This window comes from Mauremys mutica, chromosome 9 (assembly GCF_020497125.1).
Source record: "Mauremys mutica isolate MM-2020 ecotype Southern chromosome 9, ASM2049712v1, whole genome shotgun sequence".
Classification (NCBI taxonomy): Eukaryota; Metazoa; Chordata; order Testudines; family Geoemydidae; genus Mauremys; species Mauremys mutica.
In genome coordinates, this window is record NC_059080.1 from 14,790,943 (window position 1) to 14,805,890 (window position 14,948).

General features: G+C 39.8%; 1 protein-coding gene across 8 annotated transcripts in view; it reads right to left on the reverse strand.

Annotated features, from left to right (window-relative positions):
• The window catches only part of TENM1 (teneurin transmembrane protein 1), a 517,028-nt gene that overhangs the window by 12,742 nt on the left and 489,338 nt on the right, over positions 1-14,948 (reverse strand). For all 8 annotated transcript variants that reach the window (XM_045030001.1, XM_045030000.1, XM_045029999.1 and 5 more), the window contains one exon: positions 4,594-4,890. In XM_045030001.1, the coding sequence (XP_044885936.1) occupies positions 4,594-4,890 (297 nt within the window). The remainder of the gene's footprint in view (positions 1-4,593; positions 4,891-14,948) is intronic.

Consider the following 14,948-nt stretch of genomic DNA (forward strand, 5'->3'; position numbering starts at 1 on the left):
GAGGAAAGAGGCAGCATTCACTGTTGTTGATGATTTGTTTAGCTCTTATCGGCATCCCTAGCATGGTGCTTATACCAGCTGAACAGCCTTGCCCTCCACAGAATAAGTACAGCGCTTGGTCCATTCCATGTGTACTCTTCTCTGCTCATGGCATATCCACAAACATACCTGAATTTCCTGAAATTTATTCAGGAGTCAAAATTATTTGAGGGCTATTTTTTGGGTAAGTATTTTTATCTCTGGTGTTTAACTTGTAAACTAATTTCTGTGAATCACTGATATTTGCTATGTTGATTAGTTGTGACTGGTCAGACAAATCACAAGGTCTGCTTTCAGTTTCCTGACTAGATGACTCTGCCAACACTTCTGGCAGAAATATTTCTGCTTGCCAATTTAAAATTGAGTCTCTGTAAACTTTTGTTCTCCTTTGGGGAGCTATCATTGCTGAAACGAATCCCCAAAAAGTTTAGAGTGATTATTCGTAGAAAGTCTTAGCAGTATTTGCCCAGCTCTAGTAAGTGCCATGACTGTTCTCGGATATTAGGATATTACATATCCTGGCCCCATAACTTGAATTGCAGTATAGGCTTGTTATAGAAAAGTACTTACATTCTGACCCCAATTCTACCAAGCACTTAAGCACATGAATCGCCACACTGATCTAAGTGCTTTGTATGATTGATGCCAAAGAGCTCAGAAACTTGCAGGATAGAGCTCTAAAGAGCAACATTGTGACCATCCTTCTAGGACATTAGAACACTGGAAACAAATTAAGAAAAACAACTTGTTTCTGCACACAAACCCTGCCAGGACAGAAGACAGTAAGGGCTCAATCCTGCAAGGTGCTGAACGCTCTGGCCCTAAGCCAGTTGACTCTAACAAATACCTAAATGTCTGCCTAAAGGAGTGAAGATAGACTAAGCCAATCCTCTTTACATTTCTCATTCTTCCCCCCTCACTATTTATTTCAGCCTACCTTTGGTGAAAGACATCTGGTACCTGTACTCAGGCCAAAGAACATCAACGTTTGCCATGCTTGAGTTATCCAGTGCCAGCCGGTGAAGAGACTTTTCACCAAGCTTTTCCTTACCACTTAATTGCTGGTTTGTCAAACATTTATAACATATACATAGTGTTTATTTTATTCTCGCTTTCCAGTCCCCAGTCTGCAGTAAACCACTGACTGAACTCTCCCTGTTCTGATGTGATGGCTCTCTTGCTGTAATGCTCCCTGCTCTGCCATTGCCAGAGTATGAATAACAAGTTCAGAAGCATCTCTAATGCAACTTTAGTGCCCTTTTGTGCCATTTTCACAGCACTTTGTTTTTTGTCTGGGACAGTGAAAGGACAGTACAAAGATTGGAGACAGTATCCTATCCAGTATTATCAGTGTGTATTATGAAGAGAATAAAAGGCAATTTCCTATCTAGTCTAAAAGAGTCAGAATAGATTTTAAACTATCTATGCAAGTGCATCCTAATTAATTCAAAAGGATTTCAGGGCGTGGCTCATAAAACATCCAAAAAGCTCGCATTTATAAAAGCAGCCAAGATATGTTGAAACTCGAATGGGTTGAGGCCTTCATGATGTTTTCAGATAAACAAGTAGAGGTTATAGCTTGGAATCTCCACTGAGAACGCACAAAACAGATACACTGCTAAAAACAGCCACTAGATGTCACATCTGCTCAACATTAACATGCAGTTGCCCAAGTATTTTGTCTGGCTGCAAATAGAGCAGGATTTTAGAAGTGAACTTTGGGTAGTCTGTGGTTTTTATAACAACAAGTAAATTAGTGTGACCAAATTAAGTCAAAAATATTTCCTGTACTATCCTCATGGTGCACTACTCATAGGAACCCCAATCCTAGAGTGGGGAGCCCTACTCATAGGATCCCAACCCTAGCTCCAAATCCACTACACACAGGAACCCTAACCCTAGATCCAAGTGCCCTCCCCATAGGAACCTGAACCCTAGCTCTAAGTGCCCTACCCATAGGAACCCTAACAGTAGGGTGAGGACCCCTACCCATAGGAACCCTAACCCTAATGCAGGGAGCCACAGGAACCCTAACCCGAGCCATAAGTGCCCTACACATACAACCCCCACCCCTAGGGCACAGAGCCCTAGCCATAGGAATCTTAACCCTAGCTCCAAGTGCCCCACTCATAGGAACCCTAACCCTAGCTCCAAGTTCTTTTTCAAATTAAATTTCTCAGAAAGGATGGATATTTGTCCACTATTAAGGGTCCAGAATACCATAATTAAGCCATACAGAATGCTAATCTATCTGAGGAAAAATTTATACCTATAAACTGTAATTTTAAGAAAGCAAAGTGAACTACTTGATTGATTTTTTAATAAAACTAAAGAATTGTGGCCACATGAAGATAGAGACAATTACAGCTTATAAATCATTATAAAATGTATACAATAAACAATTATTTCTCAGTGCGATCCCACAAACCCTTCACTTGATGTATAGGGCTTTGTCAGACCAATCCTGAATTTGTTCTTTGTGTTTGGAACACTCATTGGTGACAATGTCAATTGCATGTATGGAGGATCAAGTCCCTCACATTTGACTTTCATTAACTCCCACAGTTGTATGCAGTGTTGTTGTAGCTGTGTTGGGCCCAGGATATGAAAGAGACAAGGTGAGTGAGGTAATATCTTTTATTGGGCCAGCTTCTGTTGGTGAGAGACACAAGCTCTTGACCTTATACAGAAGTTGACCCAAAAAAAATCCCACCTCCCTTTTCTCATTAACTCCCATAGGAATTACAGTATAGACCAAATCCTGGTTCCCCTTAAGCCAGTGGAAGTTTTGCCATTTATTTTTGGAGGACCAGGATTTGGCCATATGTGTAAAAACTGTAGCACATTAGTTTATACATCTATGCTTGTGAACTCAACACAGAGTAGGAAAGACAAACTGGCTTGGAAAAGCTGAAATGCACAAACCCTTTTAAAATTTCAGGGCCAAAGAAGAAATATGGTACCTTCACAAAGCTATTCTCATGGCACTGCGCGAACAGGAAACCAAGCAGTACCGAAAACCTGTTTACTTCAGAGTTTCACTCAATATGCAGACAGAAGAGTTCCTGACAAATTCATCTGAATCAAACTTCAGAAACCTCTCTGGTTTGCCAATCTTATTAACAAATGGAGATGACACAATGTGTGCAGATAAGAGAGGACTCATATTTTTATGTGCTTTTCAAGCTATATGAGATTTCTCTTTGGGTTAAATTCCAAATTTTTGGAGGATCAGACTTAAATACCTTAAAATATGTACAGCAGAGGATATCTTAAAAGTGCACATGTACAACTTTAAAATGTATAAATAACTTATAAGTAATTGGATTTCCTAGCATATACTATAACCTATCAGCTTTATTTCTTGTCTTGCTTGAGTCATTTCTCCAGATTTGTGTGGTTAACAGCCTGGAAAATGTTTGGAAACTCATGGTATCTTGGATATTTTCAATTATTGCCACTATCTTTTTTTAGTTGTAGAGGACGCTGTTTGGAGATATACTTACAATGTGGATTGAAATGCTTTTGAAGAAATGGCACACAGAAAATATGATGCTCCATCTTGGAGTATGCAACTTTTGTACCCTTATTATGTGACCTGCAGATAATGGTTGTCGAGGAAACTCGGTCATGAAGCCTTTACAAAAGTGGAATAATTGTTTCCATCTCCTTTCATTCTTTTTCAAAAAAGTGAATACGGTTCTCCTGAAAAATGCTGGCTAGACAGCCTTGGAAACCAATATCTTTATGCACAGGATACAATATAGACAGTGGTACTATAAGCTTTTTTACATTGTTCCATAATCCTAACCTAGAAGGGCCAGCTCTGTAAGTCAGAGGATAATTCAGTTTCAATATCCTTTAAGTACTTGATTCTCAACACATCTCAACACAGAATGACAACACATGTCAAAAGTGAGGGTGAGGTTTTGTGGACCCCATTTACTTGGAACTGGACTGAACCCATCAATGCATTTTACATAAGTAATTAACAACTCTCAGATGCTAATGACTTTTGCTGCTGATCTATGGCACATATGAATTGATGACCTTAGAGGCCTGCAACTTTCCTTCCCATTATTAATGCAATCCAACCCTCATCTTCCTTTACACTTGAAAATCACATATATAATTTTTTAAAAATATATTATTCTAATGAAGCACATTAACTGAACTGAAACAAAAATAAAAACTATAGTTTAATTCCACGTGCCACTTATTCTAGCATAAAAGTGTTACTGCTCAATTTTATAGTTCTGCATAAATTTTTACTTTGGGAAAGTCTCTTTTAAAAAAGTGAATAAACTTGTCAAAATGAAACAAAGGGAAAACTTTCCACCAAATTTAGTTTTAATACATGCCTAACTATGGTGTTCTAAGTGATGACAGTCCAAAGACATTTTATCTAAATATATAATTGTTCCCATTTAAAAAGCGTCCTTAGTTACTTTTGCTGGAGACTTACCATGACAGTGAATGTATTTATAATTTAGTCTTTATATTGATATAAATTTAGTCCCTTTAACATAATCATCCATTTTTAAATTGATTTACCTTTTCTAAGTATGTGTAGCTCCATATTTTACCATCTGCCCATGTTCTGGAAATTATCTTCCCACTTGGATCATACTCCATTTTCTCAATCCATGTTCCTCTCTGAATGTAGGTCACTAATCCTGAATGTGAGTAAGTGATGTTGACTTCATTATATTTGCTGATGGGTGACCACAGAATTGGACGTCCCGTTTGGTCATACAGAATCCGAAGAGTGAATTTTCGATGGTCATCATAGATCTTTCCTGTTCTGGTTACATGGTCAAAATCAATGGATAACAGGTTTCTGTTGTGGGCCTAAAGACAAATATGTAAGAATAATGTGTCTTATATATACAATTGCAGCATTTCTATGACAACTGAATGATCAAATACACTATGTTTTTAATAGTATATGAATATATTATTTATTAAGGATGAGAAAATCCAAAGTTTCAGCCCATTACATATAGCTGGACTATGAAACTTACCTAAAAGTAAAAGGTGAATTTTGCTCTCCAATTCTGGCACTCTGATTTACATAGGGAGATAGCTGCATTTGCCCCCTCCCTGTATTTATGGAAGTGCATTTTAAAATGTTATTTTACTTACAGGGTTTTAAGGAAAGTGATTCCAGAAAGTGAAGAGAGTGAGACCTTTCAGTATAAAGTGTCTGCTAGTCACAATGTTCAGGGCTGTATCGTTCACAGTTTCACTTGCTGATTCTTTGTTGAAATAGCAGTGGCTTTGTGTAACATCAGCTTGTCCCCACCAAAGCACTTCCACCACCATAGGTGTATTGCAGTATGGCTTCCCTTATAATAAGCAATCTGCCACCTGAAAGGCAAGACCCAAGCATGCTACAGCTGAACAGCCACTCTGGTTGTGGCAGACTGATGTTACCCAGGGCAACTGCAACAGCCGATAAACAGAAAATCTTCCCAGGAAAACTTTTTGTGAGGTTATTAGCAATTGCTTTGGAATCTAAAATTAGCACGTACCATTAGCTTTCCTTGACACAACTAAATCTCTTACACCTATCATGGTTCAAATTTCAGCACATTAGGTTTTGCTTTATGTAAAAACCTCTTATTCTAACAACCTAAAATTTCCTTTCATCTCTCTTTTCTTAGCTTGTCCCAAGTCCTCCTCCTTTCTTCATCTTTCTTCTTCCTATGGGTTGACTTCCTGACTCCATGCAAGCAAAGACGTGAAGCTGAGCTGGCTCTATTAACACAGACATTCTGCTTCTCCTAATCTCCATTAATATTGATAGCATAGTTACTACTCTGAAGCTGTCAGTGTTAGGGTACACATGAAAGTAGTACAGAAAATGGAACAGATATGTTAGCAGACACACACTCTCCACTCACGTCCATAAACTTCGGCACATGGGATCAGGGAAGCCGCTGATAAGGGAGTGAAGGCAGAAAAAGCTGACTGATAGTGGCAATCGATCCAGAAGAATCACATAGTTCCACTGTCCGGCCACACCGGAAGAAAGACAGGAGGCAATGGATGGGGTTTAATTAGGCTGCAATTTTATTCACTTAAAATATCTGGGGGTACACAGCATTAAATTATACAGTGCAGGTCATCATGCTTTTTAAAAATCATTTCCACATAATCCCCAACCTAACGCCAGCCATCCTGTTTCTGGGACCCAACCACCCTCCCCCTAAAAGGATTAAGGGGCCTAGAAAAGGCTCCCCCTTGTACTAGACATAGGAGCTCCAAACCACCCTTAAGGGATGCTTTCCTTTACATCCTTTTCCAATCCATTTTATCCAAAAACAATATCCCTTTCATACTGAGTACCGGCACTGGCCATCTGACACAAGTTTTATGAACTAAGATGTGACATTATAACCTAACTCCCCTGCCCCAAGCAGGGGTCCCAAACCTGCTGAGGGAAGGTGAAAAATCCCAGCCCACCTCAGCTAGTCTGGCGTTGAGGGAAAAAATCCTTTCTAGTCCCATAGGGAAAAGGGGAAGCTAGGGTAATGACCACAGTGGATCATGAAGGAACCTGGTGCTTTTTCAGATTCTGTGAGTGGGAAGGTGGAGTCTGCCAGCCCATTCTTCAGGACTGCATGGGATATTAATACTCCCCTATCCTTCTGGCCAGTTGCTGAGGCAATGACACCCCTCCCTCGCACCCCTTTTCCCATCCAGCTGTTTCCTGCTTCTTCCCATTCCATACAGGTGAACTTTCCCTCTTCCGCCATATCTGCTAGCAGTTGCAGGGGGAGCCCTTAAAGGAGCAACAACCCTTTTTCTTCCAGTCAGCCAGGCAAGGACCCACTGCATAAAGTTGCAGTGGGCACTGTTAGATGGAATAGGTCTAAAAAGTCAAAAATGTTAACATAATCCAGTTGCAGTCCACCATTAAACAATGTTAGACAAGGGTCAGGGTTTGGTATACCTCTGTATAGCTCAGTATACCTTAGCTGGCGTAATACCATGGCAAACACACCATTAAAATTCCTTTGAACCTTTTATTACAGCTACAGAAAAAGAAAGAAAAGAGTTAAAGCATTTAAAATGTAAAGTATTGAATACGGTTTTCATTTTAATAACATCCTTTGTTCCCTTTTCCCTTTAGCTCGAGAGAGTTTTTAGAAGGAAAACCCCACTTGTCTGACAGTCTCTTAAATGGTATTTCAAGATGGTAATAACTGTCCCTTTTGTGGAAAAGAGACATTATTAGCTGCGATGGGGTGGCGAGGTTGTTATTGCTGTTGTTGTTAAAGTCAGATCCCATTTCCCAAGAAGACAAAACAAGAGAAACACACACAGAAAGGGGAAAAAAAAGAACAACAAAGAGAGAAAAAACAGCTTCTGTCTCTGGTGTTGACTTTCACTTGCAGCCTTGCTGCTGGAAAAACACAGGCACAAAACATGGCCTTATCGGCCACTTCAAGACCTGGCAAAATTGTCCCAGGATCGTGCTGTTTAGGGTATTGCTTTTAGTTACCTCTTTCTGGTCACAGACTTACAGCAGTGTTTCAAAAATACACAGTCATGGTTAGCTAAGCCAGACTCTTATTAGATAGAAGGAAAAAGGAGAGAGAGATAGAAAAGAGAAGAAACAAAGTTAGGGAAGGAAAAGGACACATGGAGGGAGGAGACAAAGTCTTGCATCCCAGATGGAGTTCGACATTTAGCCAAAATTGGCAGAGGTGGTGATGTCATCTGGCTCCCTCTTTCTGGCCCAGTTTGGTCAGCATATCTTTCAGGATTAGGATGACGAAGGACCTGGATCCTAGGCGACGGTGGGGGTGGCAGCCATGATGGTGAAGCTCATGCCAATAGCCATGTCCATCCCCAAAAGTTTCTTTCTTTAAGAACCCCAAGAGGGAGTGAATGGTGGAATAGCCCATCCTCTCATTATTTTGTCCACCAATTAGGCTTAGTTTTTGACACACCAATTTTGGTTCCACACTTTTCTTGTTTACCAAGAATGATCTTAACATAATTCTTGCATTATATCAGGAGGCCTTTTTATTTCCCTTTTGTACCTTTTCCCATCAATATTTTTGTTCTAGATTATTGTGGCATCGTTGCATAGTCTGCTCCTCATTAGAGTTCACAGATGTCAACAATAGCAATGAATAGTGCCAGCATTTTTCTGTACACCAGCTGTCTCGATGCATTATATCCATGGCCTGCAACACTCCTGTTACTCCAGCTTCAAGTGTATTCTGAGCAGAGAGTAAACTAATCATACTATGTTGTGTCAAAATTTGTGAACAAATAGGTTAAATTAAGAAAGTAATTCCAATCCTGTGAGGTCCAAATGAAAATTTGAACTCAGATCTCTGGCAATGAAATGCATCTACCCCTTTCTTCCCTCACCTATCTCCGTAAATTTTTCAGTCACCAAAGACAATCATTATTACCATTATGCTCAGTTTTAATTAGAGATGTACACTTATCAACTATAATCTAGGGAACCATAAAATTGATTGTTTATTGACTTGTTTCTTCAAACTACCGGTGCTCAATGTTTTCATTAATTTGTTTTGAACAACAAATTGTGATATAACTTCTCACAGCAGGGATGAAGTCATATTGTGTGTTTGTACAATACCTAGCACGATGGAGCCCTGGGTCCTAATTGTGGCCTGTGGGCACAGCTCTAAAATAAATGTTAAATAGTACTAGCCCAAGCTGTGGTACACACATAGTGTGAGTGATTAAAAGGAACATCTTTTCTGTCTTTAGATACAAATTGTTTGGAAACCTAGAAGAAGCAGGTGTTCATTCTTCAACTGTCTTTCCTGTGGTTTTATATACATACATCTCTAAATTTAACAGTGTTCATTTACTACAGCTGTAAAATACCTACATACTTCAGTAGACGGCTGTAACTATTACAATTTATGTTCTAATGATAGTTAAAGAGCCTAAGTAAAAAGTGATTTTCAGTTCAACTACATTTGTTGATATATTTGTGTGACGGACATTTCTTAGCAAATTTACTTTCTCTGAAACCAGGATTGGTAATAAAACACATTGAAAAGAAAGCAGATGATAAATCCTGACTAATATTATTTTACCATCTATGTATAAATGTAATGTTCTCCTTGTTATTAATATTATGATTGTAGGGCAATCTAATTAAGACATGACCCAATGAATAAGACTCTAAAACAGATGAGAAAGGGGTGAGGCATATGCACATCTTGCTGGTTTCATAAAATTCAGGGTTTTATTTCTGTTTTTGTTTTTTATTTTATAATTCACTTCTCAGAAGTGCAAAGCAGAACTGGGTTTTTAGAAGGGACTGCTGAATTATGAGCCCTCATTTCTAAGCCAACACAATAATGTTGATTTGAAATTGCAGTGGTTTTGCTTAAAGATGGTTTCTGAAGTCTATGAACAACTGAGTGTCATAAACAGATAGTTAAGGGTTAATGTCTCTTTTACCTGTAAAGGGTTAAGAAGCTCAGTAAACCTGGCTGACACCTGACCAGAGGACCAATAAGGGAACAAGATACTTTCAAATCTTGGTGGAGGGAACTCTTTTGTTTGTGCTCTTTGTTTGGGGGTTGTTCGCTCTTGGGACTAAGAGGAACCAGACATCAATCCAGGCTCTCCAAATCTTTCTGAACCAGTCTCCCATATTTCAAACTTGTAAGTAACAGCCAGGCAAGGCGTGTTAGTCTTATTTTTGTTTTCTCAACTTGTAAATGTTCCTTTTTTGCTGAGAGGATTTTACCTCTGTTTGCTGTAACTTTGAACCTAAGGTTAGAGGGGGGTTTCTCTGGGCTATATGAATCTGATTACCCTGTAAAGTATTTTCCATCCTGATTTTACAGAGATAATTTTTACCTTTCTTTAATTAAAAGCCTTCTTTTAAAAACCTGATTGATTTTTTCCTTGTGTTAAGATCCAAGGGGATTGGATCTGGACTCACCAGGAATTGGTGGGGGAAGGGAGGGGAAATGGTTAAATTCTCCTTGTGTTAAGATCCAAGGGGTTGGATCGGTGTTCACCAGGAACTTGGTGAAAAAGCCTCTCAAGGCTGCCCAGGGAGGGGAAGGTTTTGGGGGGACAGAAAGTGATCCAGACACTGAAATTTCTGGAAGGTGGCAGTGTTACCAGATCTAAGCTAGTAATTAAGCTTAGAAGTGTCCATGCAGGTCCCCACATCTGTACCCTAAAGTTCAGAGTGGGGGAGGAACCTTGACACTGAGTAATGAGCTAATGTGAGGAAAAGGAATTAGGATATTCCAATATCCAGCACAAGTCAAATGTTTGCTTACAAACTTTGCCTACATTGTGACTTTTCTATGCCAATAAGGAGGAACTGGCTATCAAAGAACTAGATCCTCAGCGGATGCAAATTGGTGTAGTTCCACTGACTTCAATTCTCAGACCTAATGATTACCAAAAATGTGTAAACTAGTCTGCAGGTATGTGTACATTCTTGTATTTTCAGTGAAGCCAAACCAATTAATGACACCAGAGGATCTCACCCAATAACTATAAAGTAACTAGTTAGAGGACTGGTAATATTATGGAAAAAATATTTGTTAACTAGCATAACAAACATATCTGTTCAAGCCCATATCCTCAAAACTTCTGACTTGAGTTTTAGACAGCAAGGTTTTTTTTAAGTGCAAATAAGTGAGACTAGCCAGGCATCTAATTCTCAATTTTGTAGACAGTCACTTGTAAAAAACGGTTTGTATCCAGTTCTGAGTTCTCAGTTATGCAAAAGAAAGGAGTAAGCAGCACCGAATTCTAATTGATATATTACTATGCAACATGCTCATTGGTTTTAACAGCAGCCTTTGCTTCATCTTCAGAAGTCAATTAAAATAGTTCAATTGATTAAAAAAAGAAGGCTTGCTAGATTAAAATTCATGTTAAAATGCCTAATTGTATGTAGATTTATTATTAATATAAAGACTGTACACACACATATGAACTGTTTTGCATATTTGGTGAAGGTACTAGGTCAGAGCATTCTACACTTAAAAAAGTTGTGTTTAATTTCAGTGTTATCTACCTGATTGGTGTGTTGGGACCCTGTTTGGCCTCTACTACAGCATTCTAGTTACTAATGTGCTAGATCCTCTTCTCTGTTCCATTTCTGGGAAGAAGAATTCTTACCATGCAGTCTTGCCACTTATAAAAAACATGACTTTTATACCTTTTTTCAAGGCCTGCTGCTAGCATGGGTAAGCTCTCCTCCAAGGATGAATTAACAATCCTCTGGGGGCGGGGTTGGGGGGGTCACATGCCTTTGTGCTGCCTATTAATGGAGACTGGGAATTAAGGGCATTAGAAAGTCCTAGAGAGGAAGAAGTCTACTACTTTTATAACCTGGCCTCTTTTTATCCTATTCCATACTTGTCTGCTTTTAAATTTATTTCCCTATCAGTCAAACTCATTTGTATTGGTTACTTCAATTGACTGAATTACTTGGCTACTTTAACCACATCAGTGCTAAATTTTAAGTGAAATAATTTGACCTGATTTCCCCCCTTCATTCTCAAAACTTTTGGATTGTGCCACCTGGTTTTTGATTGAATTTCGAGGACTCCTGCAAGTCTATTCATCTCCAGTGAGAATCAGTCTAATCCCTGGGGCCTCCTTTTATATTCTCAAAATTCAGCATCATACTCTCATACTCCTACATCACAGGCTTTCCAAGGCATTATCTAGCTATTTTAGGGCTTTGTACAGTGACTATCAAGTGCTTAGTAGCTTTATTTTCAAAATGTGACCCAATATGAACTAAGGCAAAAGTGGCACTTGTTTTGATTTGTATTCTAGCCCTCAGCTAATGTAATTATTTTGTAATTGTACCCAAATAAAAGTTTTCAAAGATTTGTCAACAATAAGCCCTAAATACCTTTAATTTATTTAGTCTATTGGCATTACAGTTTTTATTTGACAATGCTATACAGTAACTCCTCACTTAGAGTCATCCCGGTTAACATTGTTTTGTTGTTACATTGCTGATCAATTAGAGAACATGCTCATTTAAAGTTGTGCAATGCTCCCTTATAATGTTGTTTGGCAGCTGCCTGCTTTGTCCACTGCTTGCAGAAAGAGCAGCCTGTTGGAGCTAGCCGGTGGGGGCTTGGAACCAGGGTGGACCAGCAGCCCCCCTATCAGTTCCCCACTCCCCTAAGTCCCCTGTGCAGCAGCCGCTCAGCAGGCTATCAATTGCCAGCAGTTCAGCTGTCCCTCAACCCACTGCCATGTGCTGCTCCTGCCCTCTGCCTTGGAGCTGCTCCCCGGAGCCTCCTGCTTGCTGTGCGGGGCGCGGGGAATAGGGGGGCTAATGTCAGCATGTCCCCCTCCCCCTGCTCCTGCCCCCCGCTTACCTCATTTCCATAGAGCGGGGTTGGGGGGGGGAGGACATGACAGGGCTCAGGACAGAGGGAGATTGCTGGCAGCAGCTGCTGTCTCAACTTGCTGATCTACTTAAAAAGGCAATGTGCTTAGAGTGGGGTCATCGTACTTAAAGGGGCAATGCACATCTCTCTCTCTCACACAGGGTGTGTCTCTGTCTGCCATGCTGTTTCTCCTCCCTCCATTTGTGCTGCCTTGTAGAGTGTGAGGCCACATTAACAATGTGTTAATCCTTGAGAGCTCAGCCAAGTACTAGTTCATCATTTAGCAGTAAGGCATTCCCTGGGAAATACCCCACCCTCTTCCACCCTCTGACTTCACCACCAAGCTTCACAATCATCATTGCTATTTACAGTATTAAATTGTTTGTTTAAAACTTATACTATGTGTGTGTGTATATATATATATATAATATAGTCTTTTGCGTGGTGAAATTTTTTTCCCTGGAATCTACTCTCCTCCATTTACATTAATTCTTATGGGGAAATTGGATTCGCTTAACATCATTTCACTTTAAGTCACATTTTTCAGGACACAACTACAACAAGTGAGGAGTTGCTGTACTGCTTTTCCTTTTCAAAGGGCCTAGTTACCTAGCAGGATGCAGCTCTCTCTGTGAAAACCAAATCTGCACTGATACTCTGACTGTGGGTTTAACTGCACTGTTCCTCATAATTCCCTACATCTCCCTGACTTCTCCTCCATCACCGCCAAATTCAAACTTTTATCTTCAGTGTCAAAGCCTGACACAACTCCACTATGCTATATATTAGACTTGTGACCCTATGCCCACTTTATCAACAATATCGGCTTAGATACTCAATTTGTCCCTTTCTCTTAGAAGTATCCCTGATCCTATCCACATGCATGGAATATCTTCTCTTCTCTTACCCACCAAGCCATCACATATTCCTCATTTAAGTCCCTCCAGAAAGCTCACCTCTTCCAGGATGCTCACAAGAAGTGACTCATTGCTAGCCACTCTCATAGCTTTAGTATTTTTTGTTTATAAAAGGTGGGAGAGAGGAAAATAACCAACCAAAAATCCTAACCCAAGATCCAAAATGTACTGGCACTTATGCTCAGTGACCATGTGAGCTCCCTTGTTCAAGAAACAAAATCTCAGATGAATTTGGCACGAAAGGATTCAACTTTAAAGGGGAAAAAGTCTTTACCTTATACTTTAGAAGACAGAGCAAAATATGCTTCTCCCACTTGTATTTAAAATGATCATTTAATCTAGAAAAAAGTAATTAAGCTCTAATTGCCCCCTTCCCTGGGAATATCCTCTCAGAGATGTCTCCCCTAGCATTTTGGTAAGAGTGGAGGAATGAGGTCTCCCGCAGGTTGGATCCACAAATCCTGCTGACACCTTGAGATCTGCACAGAGGAGCAGTGCCTTAATTGCATCTCTGGCTCTGCTCTATGGCAGTGGTGTTCCAACAGAACAGGAACGCCTCTAGCCTCGGCTTCCCAAAGAACCCTCCCTCAAAGGAGAATTCCATTGTGGAGCGGGAATGGGGGTGGATATTGAGAAATAATATAGGTAGAATAATATTCTTTGTCAATTCCTGTCTTTATCTCATCCAGTCCTCTCCCAGCATGCTCACTGTTTGCCCTCCATCTTCATGTAGCTATTGGTGGTATCTAGGGGAGAAGAAGACTCTTCCATGTAGGCAGTTGAGATGCCTTTCTGAGCCAGAGAGGGGATCCATGTGTGGATGGTCTCTGTGGTGTGCACATCTCAAGAGTACAATCAGGCTCTTTTTAGTTTACCACAATAATGATGATACTATTGCGACATGGCTGGATTTTTTTTAGAGGGGTTGAGCTTCCATGACAGTATGTCAAGTGAGTAATACACTGTAGATTCTCCTTCTGAACAGAACAACAAATGGACTAGCGGTTTCATGCAGTTTCAACTCAGCACTTGATCTATGGGTGCTTTAATTTGCTTGTAATTTTTCAATAAATGGACATATTTCACTTCTTAAGCATATTTCACTCCTCTAGGCCCAACACACTCGTGAACCTCCTCCTTTTTTGGCATGTGCTATTGAGGAAAACAAAGGTGCAGATGAAAATGAGTTAAAAACATGGAATGAAATTAGCCTCTGGAAAATTTAAGGCGAATATCAGAACAATATTGAGCAGGATGAAGCACTTGAACATAAGGCAATATGAGGCAGAATAGATGATCAGATGCACCTTTGACATTTATCACTTTTATGATTCAATGCACTTAAATAGGTGTTTTGCAGTTATCTAAGCACAATCTGAAAGACTTATGCAGAAATGAACCAATTGTTGAATTGCATGTTGAAGGCCGTTTGAGCCACCCATTCATTCCTAAAACATGCACATTTGTCAATACAGTACAGTAACGCTTCACTTAACATTGTAGATATGTTCCGGAAAAAAGCAACTTTAAGTGAAACAATGTTAAATGAATCCAATTTTCCCACAAGATTTAATGTAAATGTGGGGGCTTAGGTTCCAAG